This window comes from Dreissena polymorpha, chromosome 6 (assembly GCF_020536995.1).
Source record: "Dreissena polymorpha isolate Duluth1 chromosome 6, UMN_Dpol_1.0, whole genome shotgun sequence".
Taxonomy (NCBI): Eukaryota; Metazoa; Mollusca; class Bivalvia; order Myida; family Dreissenidae; genus Dreissena; species Dreissena polymorpha.
The window spans coordinates 97,940,081-97,955,592 of record NC_068360.1 but is presented as its reverse complement, the minus strand read 5'-3'; the positions used below and the strand labels follow the sequence as shown (position 1 = coordinate 97,955,592).

The 15,512-nt window shown below is 31.5% G+C and overlaps 1 protein-coding gene across 1 annotated transcript; it reads left to right on the top strand.

Annotated features, from left to right (window-relative positions):
* The first annotated feature begins 1,330 nt into the window (after positions 1-1,330).
* On the top strand, positions 1,331-12,885 carry LOC127836662 (nephrin-like). The gene is made up of 13 exons (XM_052363349.1): positions 1,331-1,498; positions 3,572-3,901; positions 4,850-5,176; positions 5,550-5,840; positions 8,511-8,807; positions 9,029-9,310; positions 9,444-9,743; positions 9,860-10,177; positions 10,321-10,617; positions 11,195-11,302; positions 11,748-11,793; positions 11,919-11,971; positions 12,306-12,885. Exons 4-13 carry the CDS (start codon positions 5,774-5,776, stop codon positions 12,476-12,478), a joined length of 1,941 nt encoding a protein of 646 aa, XP_052219309.1. The 5' UTR covers positions 1,331-1,498; positions 3,572-3,901; positions 4,850-5,176; positions 5,550-5,773; the 3' UTR covers positions 12,479-12,885.
* The last annotated feature ends 2,627 nt before the right edge of the window (positions 12,886-15,512 follow it).

The window sequence follows — 15,512 nt, the reverse complement described above, 5'->3', positions numbered from 1 at the left end:
CGAAAGGTTTCACTGAAAAAAGAGTTTAGTAAAAACAAAAACACAAATGCTAATCTTTAAAATCTTATTGTATTTGTATATACACACATTTGAAAACAGTATATAATCCTTCGACGATAAACGCATATACTTTACGATCCCGAAAGTGATCATGATAAAAAGGAAAACGTTAAAGTAAGCAAAGTCATGTAATTTTTGGAAATTTACGTAAATTGAGCAAAAAATACAATCGGTAATTGTTTCACTGAAGTAAACGTTTTTCTTTGAACAACAACGATAATCAAGAGAAAATTCCTTCCATTTTCACATGTAAGTACATGCAGTATTTAAACAAGCTTATTCCCCAAAATCAGGGCAAACGAATGGACACAATTATGATTTAGCAACAAAGAAGCAAACATTAAAAGATAAAGTGCATAGCATATATTGATATAAAAACAATCAAGGGGTCATTTTATCATTTTTTTAATTAATTGAAATGCATATTCAGTGTTCATTTCTAGATAGTTGTTATAGAAAAAGGAAAAATGTTGAATTTAATACAATATGACACGAGTGTGTTCCTTTCAAACTAATTATTGATATTAGAGTCTTGACTTCTTCAATTAAAGGCAGAATATAAAAAAATAAAACGTATTCAACCAACATTGATAAACAATTAGTTTAACAAGGAAATTATACATTCAAATAGTACGGCATGCCATTTTTATATACCATCAAATACCATTATACCTACAAGCAACTCTTATTATTTCAATTTTTAGAATGGTGTCAAGTAAAAGTAATAGAAATAATGTTTTAATGCTATTTTATAATCGCATTTATTTTCTGCAAAGCCATTATATACTGAGTGTTTATAATTACGGCAGTAGTTTTAAAACTATATGCTAAATTTTAGTTAAAACCTTTGTTCCTGGTGTTTGTGCCCAATGATGCTTTGTTGATTTGAGTTTTAATCTAATTACACATATGCATCAACTTACAAAATGATATATCTGTCATTAAAGTTTGTGCATGTGACATGTAAATAATACTTCCCGAAATATTACAGAATTGCATGCCTGAGTTTGTCGAGACGTTGAAATGTTAAGTAACACAATTGCAAATTTTAATAGTGTTTAATTTATTATATAATTATAACTACTAATTTGTTGGTTTCTTTTCCATATTAGTTGAAGTATATTGACTTGACTTTAATTACATATTTTTAAAAATAAAAGAAGAGATTTGTTGATATTATTATTGTTAAACTCCTTTGAGACCTAAACATGAGTTTAGATATTATGGTCGGTAAATTTATACGTTTGTAAACTTTGAATATAATCAGCGATCCGAGGCATGTCTATAAGTCAGATTCGATGTTTAAACTTCCTCTTTTATTAGCTTAAATTGCCTTTCGTATAAAGGTAGTGTACTGTCACTGCAAATAATGATATGTGTACAAAAACAAAAATGATAATCTATGTAATTTTCATTTACATATGGATAGTGAACAACGGTGAGTATGTTTATATGTGTTAATTGAACATATTTATAACTATCTAATGTGATTGACACAATCATAATAAAAACATAAAAATATATGAGTTATGCAACTCAAGAAACATTTATAGGTAAGAAATGTGTTTAACACAAGCTATTATTGTAGTTAAAGCAAGTTGCCGATGAACAATACAAGACAATAGATACTAAACAACACTTAATTTAAAATGATTAAAGCGATTACAATCGATAGTTTTTGTGTAAAAAATGAAAACGAAACTAGAATAAAACTTTTAAAGATATGGTGCTTCCAGTTAATATCAACGGATTACGAGTGAAATACAAGTATAGATATGTGTATGTGTACAGTCTAACATTAAATGATGTACAGAAGACATCTGCACTGTTGGGAAATCCTCACTATTGTTTGCAGATTTCGTTCATCCGACACAGAAACGCATGTTTTGGTTCTGCATTAAATTCAAGTAAACTTTATGGTATTGGCGTCAACTTTTTCATTTTTTCATTTCAATTTCATTTAAGTAAACATCGTTTGATTCATTGATTAAAAATAGTTATTTCCATTCCTCATTAATATTTAATACGTCTAGAAACCAATGTTGATACAAAAAAAGGTTTGTACACGCTATAAATTTAGGTCATCACATTGGGGCGGTTAATGCAATCTATGTTAAATGCCTTAATGTATGCCAATGCGTGTTGAAAGTTGTTAAGTTAAAGAGGTATCCACATGTTTTCATTGAACAACTATATTCACAAATAAAAAGGAAATAATTTAGTGGGTATGTGGTTTCCCGAAAATATACCGCTAAAGTTCTGCTAGATTTCAGAGTTATTCTGCTATTTGGCCTTATTAATTAAACAATTTTTCGCTGTTCTTCCAACCAGTCAATATAAATATAGAAGTCGACCTTACCTTAAAACAGGGTAATTTAAGGTAGTATAAGCTAAGTTTAACTGTGATTCAGAAGCGAAATAAAATATTTTAAAACATTTCTCATTCTCTGCTATTTTACTAATGACTGCTTTATAAATGATGAACACATAAAGTTAACTATATTTCATCCTTTATTATATTTGTAAGATTCAACCAATAGTGTAAACCACATTTCAGAGGCGGATTATTTGTATTTATTTATAATTTAATACCAAAATACATTTAAACATACACAATTAATCATTAAAATAATATCATAGCTAAAATAAAAAATATGTGTTGGTTTTGGTGAATTATCGAATTTTATTTTCAGATTGTATATCGAAAAACAATATCTTAACAAGTAAAGAAGTCACGAGTGTTGATATATTTGTCCATGACCACTAGTGAAACAAATAATAAGCATTCACATAAAAAGAAGTCGTTTCTAAGTAGTTTTTGCTTTATGATAATGATAAATATTGCATACAATAACGTAAAAGAAACCTAAACGTCATAGTTTTTAATTATGATGTCATAAAAAATTTCATTTTATGTGCATAATTTTAGTTTAATCAGTGTTCGTTACTCGTGTTTGTTTTTGTTTACATTTTATTAATTATAGTGTGTATGTATAATATGATTACAATAACTGTCACTGGCAAGTTGATTGTGTTTAATGAACATTGTTAGATATTTTCACTACAGTGAGCCATATTTAATAATGGATATAAATTAATGTTATCAAACGTTCTCAAAAATAGATTATATTGTCCACGGGAGAAAAAACAATAAATGACATTTATTTAAAGTTATTGAGAAGTGTCATAGGCTCATTTTTATGATTTAAATAATATACATATATAAAGGTCCGCTCTTATTATTCCCCAGTTAAGGACTGTTTAAAGGCTTTTCCATTTTCGAAACGCGTCATTGTTTTTATTTAAATAATGTTTTGAATTATTTTTAGAATTAGTGCAACGTAAATTGATGAAGTTTCCCAAAAATATATCTAAACAACGGTAACAAAAGGAGATATTAAATCTTGACATATCATATATACTTATAATTAAATATCACGGAAAGTAAACACACGTTATTGATTTTAGTGTAAATATAAGTATGAATACATTAATTTAACGTACATTTCAGATGCAAGCTCATGCAACATATCATTGACCTCGGAATCCAGCCTTGTCGATTTAGGAACTAACGCTACCATTCGTTGTCAAGTTTGCAACATACCAGACATTGAAAGAATTGTTTTTCACAAAAATGGAGAACGTGTAGCTGATTCTGTGTTTGGATTGCCTTCAGTAACAAACGCTACATTGTACAACCTTAAAGTAACTGTAATTGGTACATTAATATCGGACCTATATTTGACAATCATTAACTTTTCAAATGAATCTATCGGTGCATATACATGTTTCATGGCCTCCAACTCAATCAATAAAGTATCAATCAACTTAACTTACAAAGGTGAGTACATATGAATAAATTATATTGTATGACGTATTTACATTTATGGCATAAAGTAGCAAATAACAATGTAGATCGCCTAGAGATATTTGTTTTTTGGATAACCATTTAAACATATTTAAACCGGCCATTATGTACTCAGTTTCTAACAAATGCAAAGCTGTGTTGTACGCCCCTTGAGCTTGGCAGATAAACATGCGGGCTCTGCGCAAGTTTATGTAATGCTACACCAGCACGTCATGTTTTGTGAATGAGGAATATTACTCAGGTTGTGAACATGTTATTTATATCAAATACGCCGAGCAATAAACATGGTTGTTAAAATCGAACTTAAATGAATGGACAGTATTTATGTGAGCTTGAGAATGCTAATTATCTATGAGAAACACACAACACAGGGTTTTATAGGTTACTTATCTGTAAATAGTGTACGGGCCTCTGTGACTCGGTACATAGTGCTGTTGTTGTTTATTTTAATAAATGATCACGTATATCTATTTTTGTTGTTTAATTGTTTATAGGAATAAGATTTTACTTATAATATATCTTTCCCCACATCCATCAGGGCGCGTTGCTGACGAAATACTTATTATAAATCAACGACATTGCATAATTCTTGCCATATACCTTCTCTAGCCACCACGTGTGTCATAAAATGTTAGGGTATACACTGTTAAGATGGACCATAATCTCATCACAATGTGCTTGTTAATTTAAATAGCCCGGGAATCGTTTCGCGAGGGTCACGTGCTTGCCATAGCTAGATGATACAATATTATTTCAAACTTCATGTGCTGATTTTTATGAAAACACATATAAAAACATGAAGCAAATACTATTTAGAACTGTTGACATTATTTTTATCATTGTTGCGTACATGTTCATATATTAAGATACCTTTACAAAGGCACATTCATATTTAGATATGTAATGCAAATGTATTTTTAGTTAAGGTGACGTACTCATCTATTAAACCGCCAGTGTCAAAAATTTCCGTTTTGAATGATGTAAGAATCAGCTACATCCGCTGCGAATCATCCGTTGGACGTCCAGCACCCAGCATCTCGTGGTACTTGGACAACAAAACTCCTTCTGACTACAGTGATGATGTGGACCTTACTAGAAATAGCAGCAGTTCAACAGTGGCTGATGTGACAACAAGTATCTTTACTATTATACCTAGCAATACATATCACGGAGCGCGGATCTTCTGCTACGCCTCAAACGGATACGGACACATTATATCCGATATGACACCGGAATTCAATGTTTAAAGTATGCTTAAGTGGTCAATTTCAATATATGCTCTCTGAGATCTCTTTTAAATTGATAGTTTAAAACAAAATCGTTTTGACTACATGCATATTTATTATGGTTAGCTTTACGAAAAGTTCAGCATGTATATCCCTTAAAATTCGTATATCTTCAGACTTTGTACGATTATCAGAGCGATAGAAAGTTTTTCATAAAAATGTCATTGAGATAAAAGGACAAAACGAATATTGTAATTATCAATATATTTTAATATACGCACACAGTTTAATAATTCATTTGAAGCATCTGAATAACAATAGTTTTACAATATAAAGATAATTACAATTCTTTACAATACAAGCATCAATACATTTACGCCAATTTACGATTCTAGGCTCTCCTACGAAGCCGACAATTCTCTACAAGACTGTAATTGTTAACACAATAACTGTGATAGAAAACCAAACTGTGTCCCTAGAATGTAATTCTTCTGGAAATCCAACGCCAAACATTTCATGGATTTTATCTAATGGTTCCGTGATTAACAGCAAAATAATTGAACTGAAATGGGAGCAACGTGGAAACACAGACACGGTCATCTGCAATGCCGCAAGTATTATGCAGCCAACAAATCAATCTCCGATAACACAATATAGTTCAACTGGCACAGTGGTCAACATTTTACGTAAGTTTGATTCGTTATGTCCATGTATCATAGATTACTAACAGCACATACATTAGTTGTAAATACCGTTAACAGATAGTTTATGTTAGTATTGAATACAGGCATGCGTGTGTGTTTAGAACTAATCACTCAGTAATCATTTGCAAGTATTGGTTATGTATCATATTTATCTCAAGTCATTGTGGCAGTGCTAATATAATTACAATACTATTCGGTTTGAGAATTCTGAGTTATTTATTTCGATAAGATAATACATGCCGCTGAATTGGTATTTTTTCCACAGTTTTTTTTAAGATGTTTATAACCAGGAAAATATGAAAACTTAAAACAAAATAAGTCATTTGCATCGATATGAGTGTTTGTGGGCTTAAATCAAACTTGTGGTTTAGCATGTTTACACTGTACTATGCTTCTTATGTTAATAAATGCTATTGTTCGAATGTCGATTGATCCAATGTAGTATAAAACAACTGGCATTCATAAACGTAGAAAATAATTATTTCCTTTGTATCGTGAAATAATGCGGGTGATATTTAGAAGACAATAACGTCTAAGCTTTCCATGTCCAGCTCAATATATTACAACATGATAACTGAATAGCCTGTTTTATTATTATAACAATACAACGCTCCCTTTTTATGGATTTAATAAATTAGAATCGCTTTCCCGTGCATTCTAACATGAATTAATATGTTATAACGCGTTTGATGTAACGTCAAGAGAAATTAAAGACAATTCTTAATATTTGTTAAAACCTTTTTGCTGTTTGTTCCTTTTAGTATCTTATATGTATCAAATGCTGGTAGCAAATTGTATTGTATCGTACTAACGAAAATGGTGACACGTGTTGATTTCGAGAAGTAAGAGGTAAAGCCAACCTTTGACTGATATAAACGTCTTCTGTTCGAAAATAACACATATATCACGCACCTTTGTATCATGAAGATATAAGCGTGTATTTATTATCAAAAATAAAGTACGATACCGTCGGCTAATCTTGCGCACTTCAATAGGCTCATAAAATATGGTTGAAATCACACAGCCATTAAATGGTTAAGTGGGCACACATTAAGTTGTGTTTAACATTGGAAACAAAGAAATATGATAATTATGTTATAAGGATCTCTGCAAACCGACATTAAAACGAACGCTAACCGCGTCTAATTTAAACAAGTAATGTCCATTAATCTTGCGCGCTTTTCAAACTAATTTCATCAGTTTCAAAATGTGAATGTTCATGCAGACTTGTTTCATCAATTGGTACCTATCATTCAGATTGTTTACAGTGTCGATTAAGATTTAATTTTATTTTGACACTTTAAAAAGCCTGTTAAAAGTTGTTTTATGAGCGAAACATAATCACTTACATATTAGATTGTTCTATAATTGTTATATAGTGCATACTATAGCGTAATTGATATTAATACAAGTAACACGACGTCCATAAGGCATGTTATTATACAATCGGTAAATGAAAAGATCAACAAGTTTATTTTCAATGGTAAATTGTTTTGGTAAATCTTAAATTCAAAACGTCTGTATATGTTTAATAACCGCATTCGTCGTTCTCAGAATTTACAAAATTGTTAACTACAAAATAGTACCGGACGCGCAAGTTTACCGGAAACGATTGTAATCTTATTTAAAATTGTATAGTAACGGTATTTTAAATATGGCGATATAAAATTTCGTTTGTTTAAATAAGAGCGTAAATTCACATATATTCTATGAAAATGTTTCAACAATGTTTGACAGTAGTGCACTCAATAAATTAGCCCCGCATCAGGGAAAACTCCTATGAATGAAATAAAGTGCATAACTGGCAAAGTTCGCTTTATAAGTGCAAGCGTTAAGTGTCATATTCAAATCCTGTGTCACAGCAGTAGTTATACATTTCAAGTTTTAAATATTCACCAGACGTTTGACATCTGCTAAGCTAAAAAGTTACTAATACACCTCAAATTGCTCTGTATGTGTACGACGTTTCATTATTATTCCTTTTGTAATTTTCGAGATTTTTCAGTATTTTATATAATGCACTTTTTGAAAACAGTCAACTGACACGAGTTTACTGGATACATTTAAGGGTTTGCAACTGTGTTATCATCACTTTAAATATTACTTATAACGTTTGTGATTATATCTTTTCATTGTATTGAAGTGCTTGCAGACGGTAGGAAAAAACGAGTAAGAAATGTTAATACAGACAGAAAGCAATCTAGAGCAACATGTGTGCATCAAGTTTCGTATCATATCGTATATACGTTTTGTATTTTTGTATATTAAGGTTAGGTTATTTTGTTTAACAAAGCTGATCTGAATACTGACCTCTGATGAATGCCTTTTGTAAACATCGCAAGATCTAGACAAACATACTTTTGAAATGCTAGTATGCTTTTATAGTCCTTTTCAGGACGGATCATCGAAGAATGGAAGAACACACACCTAATTAACTCATTGTGTACTCTGCTTCTGATACGAAAATGTCCACACAAAAATACATGTGTAATGAGAAACGAATAATGCTTCATTTTACTGAAAATATATATTTGAGGGGACTTTTTATGAAGATCGATTTAAAAATTAGAAAGTTTTTGCTTTCCCACAATCTTATATAAGCTGATAACCATAAGATATTCTGAACACACTCGAAATGGTATTTACTTACAGATCCGCCGTCAATTCCTAAGTGTGCAATCGGAAATTACTCAATCGCGTTTAGTACTATACGGGCAGTTAAAAATGAGCCATTAACAGTTAATTGCACCAGCCAGAGCAACCCTCCTCCCATGAGCTATACATGGACACTGCCTGCGGGTGTGAAACAGTATGGACAACAACTCACCATACCACAAGTAGTGTCTAGCGGTAATTACACACTGGATGTCAACAATGCCATGAACGCAACTTTCGAACCGCATGTGATTGCTGGACATGCCAATATTATCTTAACACATCACGTATTATGTAAGTTAAACAAACATATATCATCTTAATAGCAATAATTTACAATTCGTAGAAATTGTAATTGTTCGATAATACTATGAACATGTCCAGGGCAAGAGAATGTACATGAATCCGTCAAGTCTTTAGATAAATCAACGTCTAAGACAGAGTTATTTTATTCTGAACTAGAGCCGTAAAAAATATGACGGTGTCGAAATGCGCTGTGCAATAATACATTTCAGATCCAGTGAGTATACGGTCTATTGCGAATACAACCGTTTTGTTGAACCAGGCATTGTCAGTCATGTGCCCTTACACACCTGGAAATCCACTTGAGACCAGTTTCACGTGGATACACGTTACTACATCACGCGAGGTAGGACGTGGGCAAAATCTTGCCTTGCCAAACATGCATATATCAGACGAGGGCCTTTATAAGTGCAAAGTAAACAACACAATGACACCTACAGGATGCTGTGCACAGCAGGCTTATGACGAAACAATGTTTTATGTTGATATACAATGTAAGTTAATGGTTAATACGTGTACTTCTTTTCAAAACAGTTTGCATTATCAACAGCTTTTGTTTAACTGTATATTCTTATACGTATAATTACAAATATTTATGATAATTTGAATGATCAAATTACTTTGTAGACGCCGCAAATATAAGAAGGTTTTATGCCACCGGATTTGAGAATGCACCACATTTTACGGTAAACGAAAGTCAAACTGTGATATTACACTGTGATTCTGAGGGCGACCCTTTGGCCTCTATGTTACTTATAAATAATACACGCGGTGAACAAAATGTACTTATTGAAAAATATTCTAACACAATATCCGTATCGATTCCTAATGCAAGATGTGAATATGATATGGGAGCCTACCAATGCAGAGCGAACAACACGCACAATAAAGAGCAGCCTGTGCGAGAGATTGAGATCAAGATCAGATGTAAGTCAATTTTATATAACACTTAAATTGGTTTAATGTTTCAAAGTACCGGTATAATGTTGATAAGCATGTTTGATTAACTTAATTATTACTATTTAAAATTTCTGTGTTTGAAGGTTCACCGAGACCTTCGCCATTTATGCCTCCTGTACCAATGGTATGGACGAAATCAAACAGTAGTGTAATTCTCACTTACACTATTGTGGCGTATCCTCCTCCAAGCGCTTCAGATGCATTTGTTTGGCGGAAGCAAGTAAACGATAAATGGTTAGCCATCAATGATACCAGCAGACTTCATAGTCACATTTCCGACAATAGACTGCAGACAAACCTTTCAATTTTTAACGTGCAGGAAGATGATTTTGCAACCTATATGATCAAAGTAAACAATGACGTTGGCGCCACGGAGCATACATTTGTTATTCAAGCGAAAGGTAAACCATTATTTCAGTATTTAGGAATTCTGTAATTATGGACATTATTTACTAGTTTGTAGTTGCTTAATGCTTAGCGAACATTTACGCATGCATTCATTACCATCGATATTTAATAGGTATTTTATATCTATAATTTACAGAAAAGCCAGCGATGCCAAAACAATTCAGTGTAGTTGAAGAATTGGTAACAGACAGGTCTGTAACAGTTGAATGGATACCAGGATTTAATGGAGGCGAATATCAATTGTTCGTTATAGAATATAAACAGCAAACGATCGAGTATTGGCTTTACAAAAATGTATCTGAACTTATCAGTCGAATATCTATTGACGGATTGGAATCCGGGACCTCTTATCAATTCAAAATGTATGCAGAAAATTCAATTGGATCTTCAGGGGAAACCGATGTGATAACTTTTTTAACAAGAGCCAAAACTGGTATGTATAATTCAATGTGTATTATTATAAAATGAAGTGCATATCATGCGTGTAGACCATAGTCGGAAATATTTTATAAAAATAAAAGATTTTGTGTGCAGTTTTGTCAAATATAAAGCTACTAAGAATTAAATTATTAATTGAATGTTTTTCATCCTATTTTGACTATATCGAGAACATTAAACACTATATCTGACAGATTATTAATTATGAAAATAATCCACGTCTTATAACATTTAATTGGAATTCTGCATTAAATATTTTTACAGATGCTCGGAGGTGCTCAATTGCCACAAACAATTTGAATAAATTTTTAAATATGTTCAATGATGAATAACATTATTAATTGAATGAATTGATTTGACAGTGTCAAAATAATTACACTCAATATGTATGTTTTGTCTCTTTGTGTTTTACTTTGAGTGAATTAGCTACCGATATTGAAATACCGACATAATTTTGAAACTGTCTGGTTATCAAAACAAAAGACATGCCTAGTGATTTGAGTTAGCACGAGGCTACAATACAACAGCACCGAATATAAGTACCAACTAATAATATGTGTGTATTTAATTAGATCACGAAGCCAATCCATCTGTCGGGGCTGCAGTTGGAGGTGCTGTAGGAGGAACTCTTGTAATAGTCATCTTAGTGGTTCTTTGGAAATGTAGGAACAAGTTTAAACGTAAGTATAATCTGATTTACAATTGATATTATTGTGTGGAATAATAGCATTGCACAATCAATGCGAATATATCGGGTAAATAGTAGGCAAAATGCTTCAATAACATATAACAAACTCAGTTGGGTTACTCTGTATTTCATCTCTCAATCTTATTTACCATCCTATTGAGCACTGGTTCAATGCTGTGATCAAAGTGTGGATCAATCAAATGCTGATATTGAAGTATTTTATTCATCAATCGCCAACATAAATGTATCAGATAATACTAATATACTTTTTGACCACTTTTTAGGAGCGTCGAATCATCCTTTAATTAAACATGTTCAGTAGTGATGGGACTAAAATATTATTTAAAGTATAAGTTATACATGCGCTAACATTTCTTAACTATGGACTCAGCACTGTGTTTATGTCGAAATAAGTGTACACTTTCATACGCTTTCAGGAAATCCTGACGCTGGTGCTCATTACGATGATTTATTCAAAGGACAGTATGTAGTCTTTTTTTATATTTTGCGCTAGTAATGAATTCATACTCCGCTTTCTGTAAATTATTTTCCAGAACTGTACAATTGATTGTAAGCAATTATAAGAATCATGATATTGTTTGCTACAGGACAAACGTCTCTGCGCCCAATACCAGCTCCGAATATGCAGAGTACAAAGTCGGTATGTTTGTATGTTTGTGAATAAGTTTAAAGATGTCATTGATGTTGTTCAAATGTGTTTGCTATGATAAACCTGTCATTTTTTAAATGTTGATGAAAATTCAATCATGTATTAAATTCTTGCCATATCTAAGTGAAAAAATGTTGTCTTTGAATTTAAGCATAGTCCTATGAGATTAATTATTCTGATCATACTATACAAATCTTAATCGATTTCACATACAGTCCAAGAATCAACACCCTACGCCACAGTACTTATATAGATCAATGAAATGCAGTCAGCGCCTTAATAATAATTAACGCAAAGCGGTTTTAACTGAACTGTTTTATTTCAGAATCCCATCACATAAACCAGTACGAGACACTGGCTGAAACTTCATTTCATCAGTATTCGGTCATATCAAGTGGCGACACAGAGGGGATCAGTGTTCTTAACCGTGAATCTGAAGTTCCAGATAATGATTGTGCAGTAGGGAGAGAAGACAGATTCTATGTTAATTTAGTATAATCGAATACTAAAAATTGAACAATGTTGCCTGTTTTATCGCATAAGTAAAATTAGCATATTGAAAACATGCATATATAATTTGAAGTGCCAGTGACATTACGCGTAATGGGAAAATCGTAAGTGGCATTGGGATATATTGTTGATAATTGATATGATATTGTTAAATAAACGCACTATTCATAATGGAACATAAAATCATAGGTCACATGCCAATTGTTATATTATAATTTGAAATTGGACTTGTGTTTTCATACCAAAACACTTCGTTTATTATTTTTCTGAAAAAATATATGTGAACAAAATTGCATTTGCTTGCATGTAGTGTGCCCTTCCATTTATATACTCAAATGTAGAATAACATTGATATTTAAATAATATATCCACACGTGTGTGTATTGGTATTGCAATATAGTGTATGATGTTAAATTAATTTAGCACAATAACAACAAACCAGTTTGAGCTTGTTCGGTGTTAAATTTGGCAAGTTTTTAAAAAGAACAGAACAGATATTTCATTTAATTTGTACATAGTACATCATCATATACACATATTGTTATATGACAATTTATAACATCACGTATATCAGTATAATATATAAACACGAATTAATGGACATTTCAATATAACATAACACAGCATGTAAAGAGGATGATCAGTTTTCATTAACATTTGTAATTTCGTTTCTTATTTCCAAGCTTTCTTTAATATATTTTGCAAGTTTAAACAATACAGATTTGTTTTCAGTTTTCAATAGCTCAATAAATTTGAACATTGATGGTCGTACATAATAATTTTTCTCAATATATTTCTTACGTATATTGCTAAAACAAGGACAAATAAGAGTGAAATGGTACTCGTCTTCAATATCGACGGAGTTACAACATTGACAGTTTCGCTCATTTCTTGGTATTCTATTCCTACCGAATCTACCAGTTTGAACTCTTAAAGAAGATAATCTTATTCTAGTGACAAAGAACCTTAAACTACTTGGCAATACATCTAGATATAGTTCATGTGACAGAGAATCTTGACAATTTTGTAACAAATCTAATACACTACTATTTTCAACAGAGCTATGCCAGTCTTGTTTATAAGTATCAATCAATCTTTGTTTAAATATATGTGGAAATGTTTTACAATCAAGATAATCACCATTTATAAAGCAATCAGCAAAGCCATATGTTTCTAACAATTGTTCAACATTTGATACTCAATTATTATAATCTTTTGAACAATCAGATATACTTTGTCGATAAATCGTTTTCATAATAATATCAGTATTCATTAATTTACACCAATACTTTATTATCCTAATATATCGAGTAATATATAACGGGTACCTTCCTAAGTCACCATATACACCAGCGTTACAAGTACTCATTCTGACCTTTAACACACTTTTACAAAATTTGAGGTGTACACGCTCTATTTCTTTAGATTTAGTTGCGCCCCATACCTCGGCAGAATAATTCAATATTGAATCTATTAAGGAATCAAAGAGCTGGCATTGTAATTTGGGTTTAGTATCATATTTTCTACAATTATACATAAGTAATGTTAATGTTTTTAATGAATTATCAATTAAATGCTCTTGATTCATAGCGAAATTGCCAGTGTAACTAAAAATTGTACCGAGATATTTGAAGTTATTTACAGTTTCTAACAAGTTTTCATGGTAACTCCACTTCTCATTTGGAAGTACTCTGCCTCTTTTTCTAAAAACCATAACCTTGGTTTTTTGAGTGTTTACCTCAAGACCCCAACAGTTACAATAATCATATAAACTATCTAAGCTATTTTGTAAGTCTTCTGGTGTTTTACCCAAAATTGCCATATCATCAGCAAATAACAATAATATTAACAACATATCCTCAAAATATAAACCTGAATCTAAATTACTTTGTAAATCTAGTTCTAGGTCTTCCACGAATAAAGAAAAAAGCAGAGGCGAAATTACCTCCCCTTGACGTAGTCCAACAGCGTAGCTGAAAAAGTCTGAGTACGTATTACAACTGCGAACGCAAGACTTAACCTTTTCATACATATCCTTAACAATACGTAATAATTTACCTTGAATACCACATTTGTATAATTTAAGCCAAAGGCAATTTTTGTTAATACTATCGAAACAAGATTTTAAATCAATAAAACCAACATACAGACGCTTGTTATTATTTATATAGTGTTGTATTACTGAGTGGAGAATAAATATCGCATCAACAGTTGATTTCCCTTTTCTAAAACCGAATTGGGCATCAGATATAACATTATTATTTTCACAAAACGTTTCAATTCTTTTATTTAAAATAGTTGTGAAAAGTTTAGAAAAACAACTAACTATTGTTATTCCCCTGTAATTCTGTGCATTTTTTGTACCGCCTTTCTTATGAACAGGAACGATAACTCCTTCTATCCATTTGTCGGGAAAGAAACCAGACTCTAATATGGCATTAAATAAATCACACAGGTGAGCACACAAGATGTCTATACTTTCAGTAAAATACTCGTTTAAAAGGAAGTCTGGCCCTACAGCTTTGCCTTATTTGAGAGATTAAACAGCACATAAAACTTAACCAGCAGTAATAGGAATATTTAACTCATCAAAGGGGCAATCATCATTATCAAAATTATTTTCTCGGCAAAACACATTTGCTTCTGCATTATAACATACAAATACATCGTTACATAATGATGAGAAGTATTTACAAAAGTCATCTACAGAAACATCATTTCCAACAGATTTCTTATCCTTTTTAAAATAACTCCAAAATTGTTTCGGTTTACAAAACCTAAGTTTTTCCATTTCAGAGCATTTCTTTTTTAAGTAAGAATTCTTCTTTTTCGTACTAATAATTTGTATTCTTTTTTACAAGCGTGTGTATTTACTACAAAACTTTATTATTGCATAACTATGTAGATTTTAAAGCAGATTGTGTAGTCGCCTTCATAGTTTGTATATTACTTTTCATTAACAACCTACACTTGTCTTGAGTAGTTTATAAAGGGGCCCACTGTCTCCACATTCCTTGTTGTT

Excerpts from the sequence above, each read along its gene's own strand:
- LOC127836662 (XM_052363349.1), top strand. The coding sequence starts at position 5,774 with ATGCAGCCAACAAATCAATCTCCGATAACACAATATAGTTCAACTGGC. Across the intron at positions 9,311-9,443 it reads GTTTTATGTTGATATACAAT|ACGCCGCAAATATAAGAAGG; the intron begins GTAAGTTAATGG and ends ATTACTTTGTAG. Across the intron at positions 11,794-11,918 it reads GATGATTTATTCAAAGGACA|GACAAACGTCTCTGCGCCCA; the intron begins GTATGTAGTCTT and ends TGTTTGCTACAG.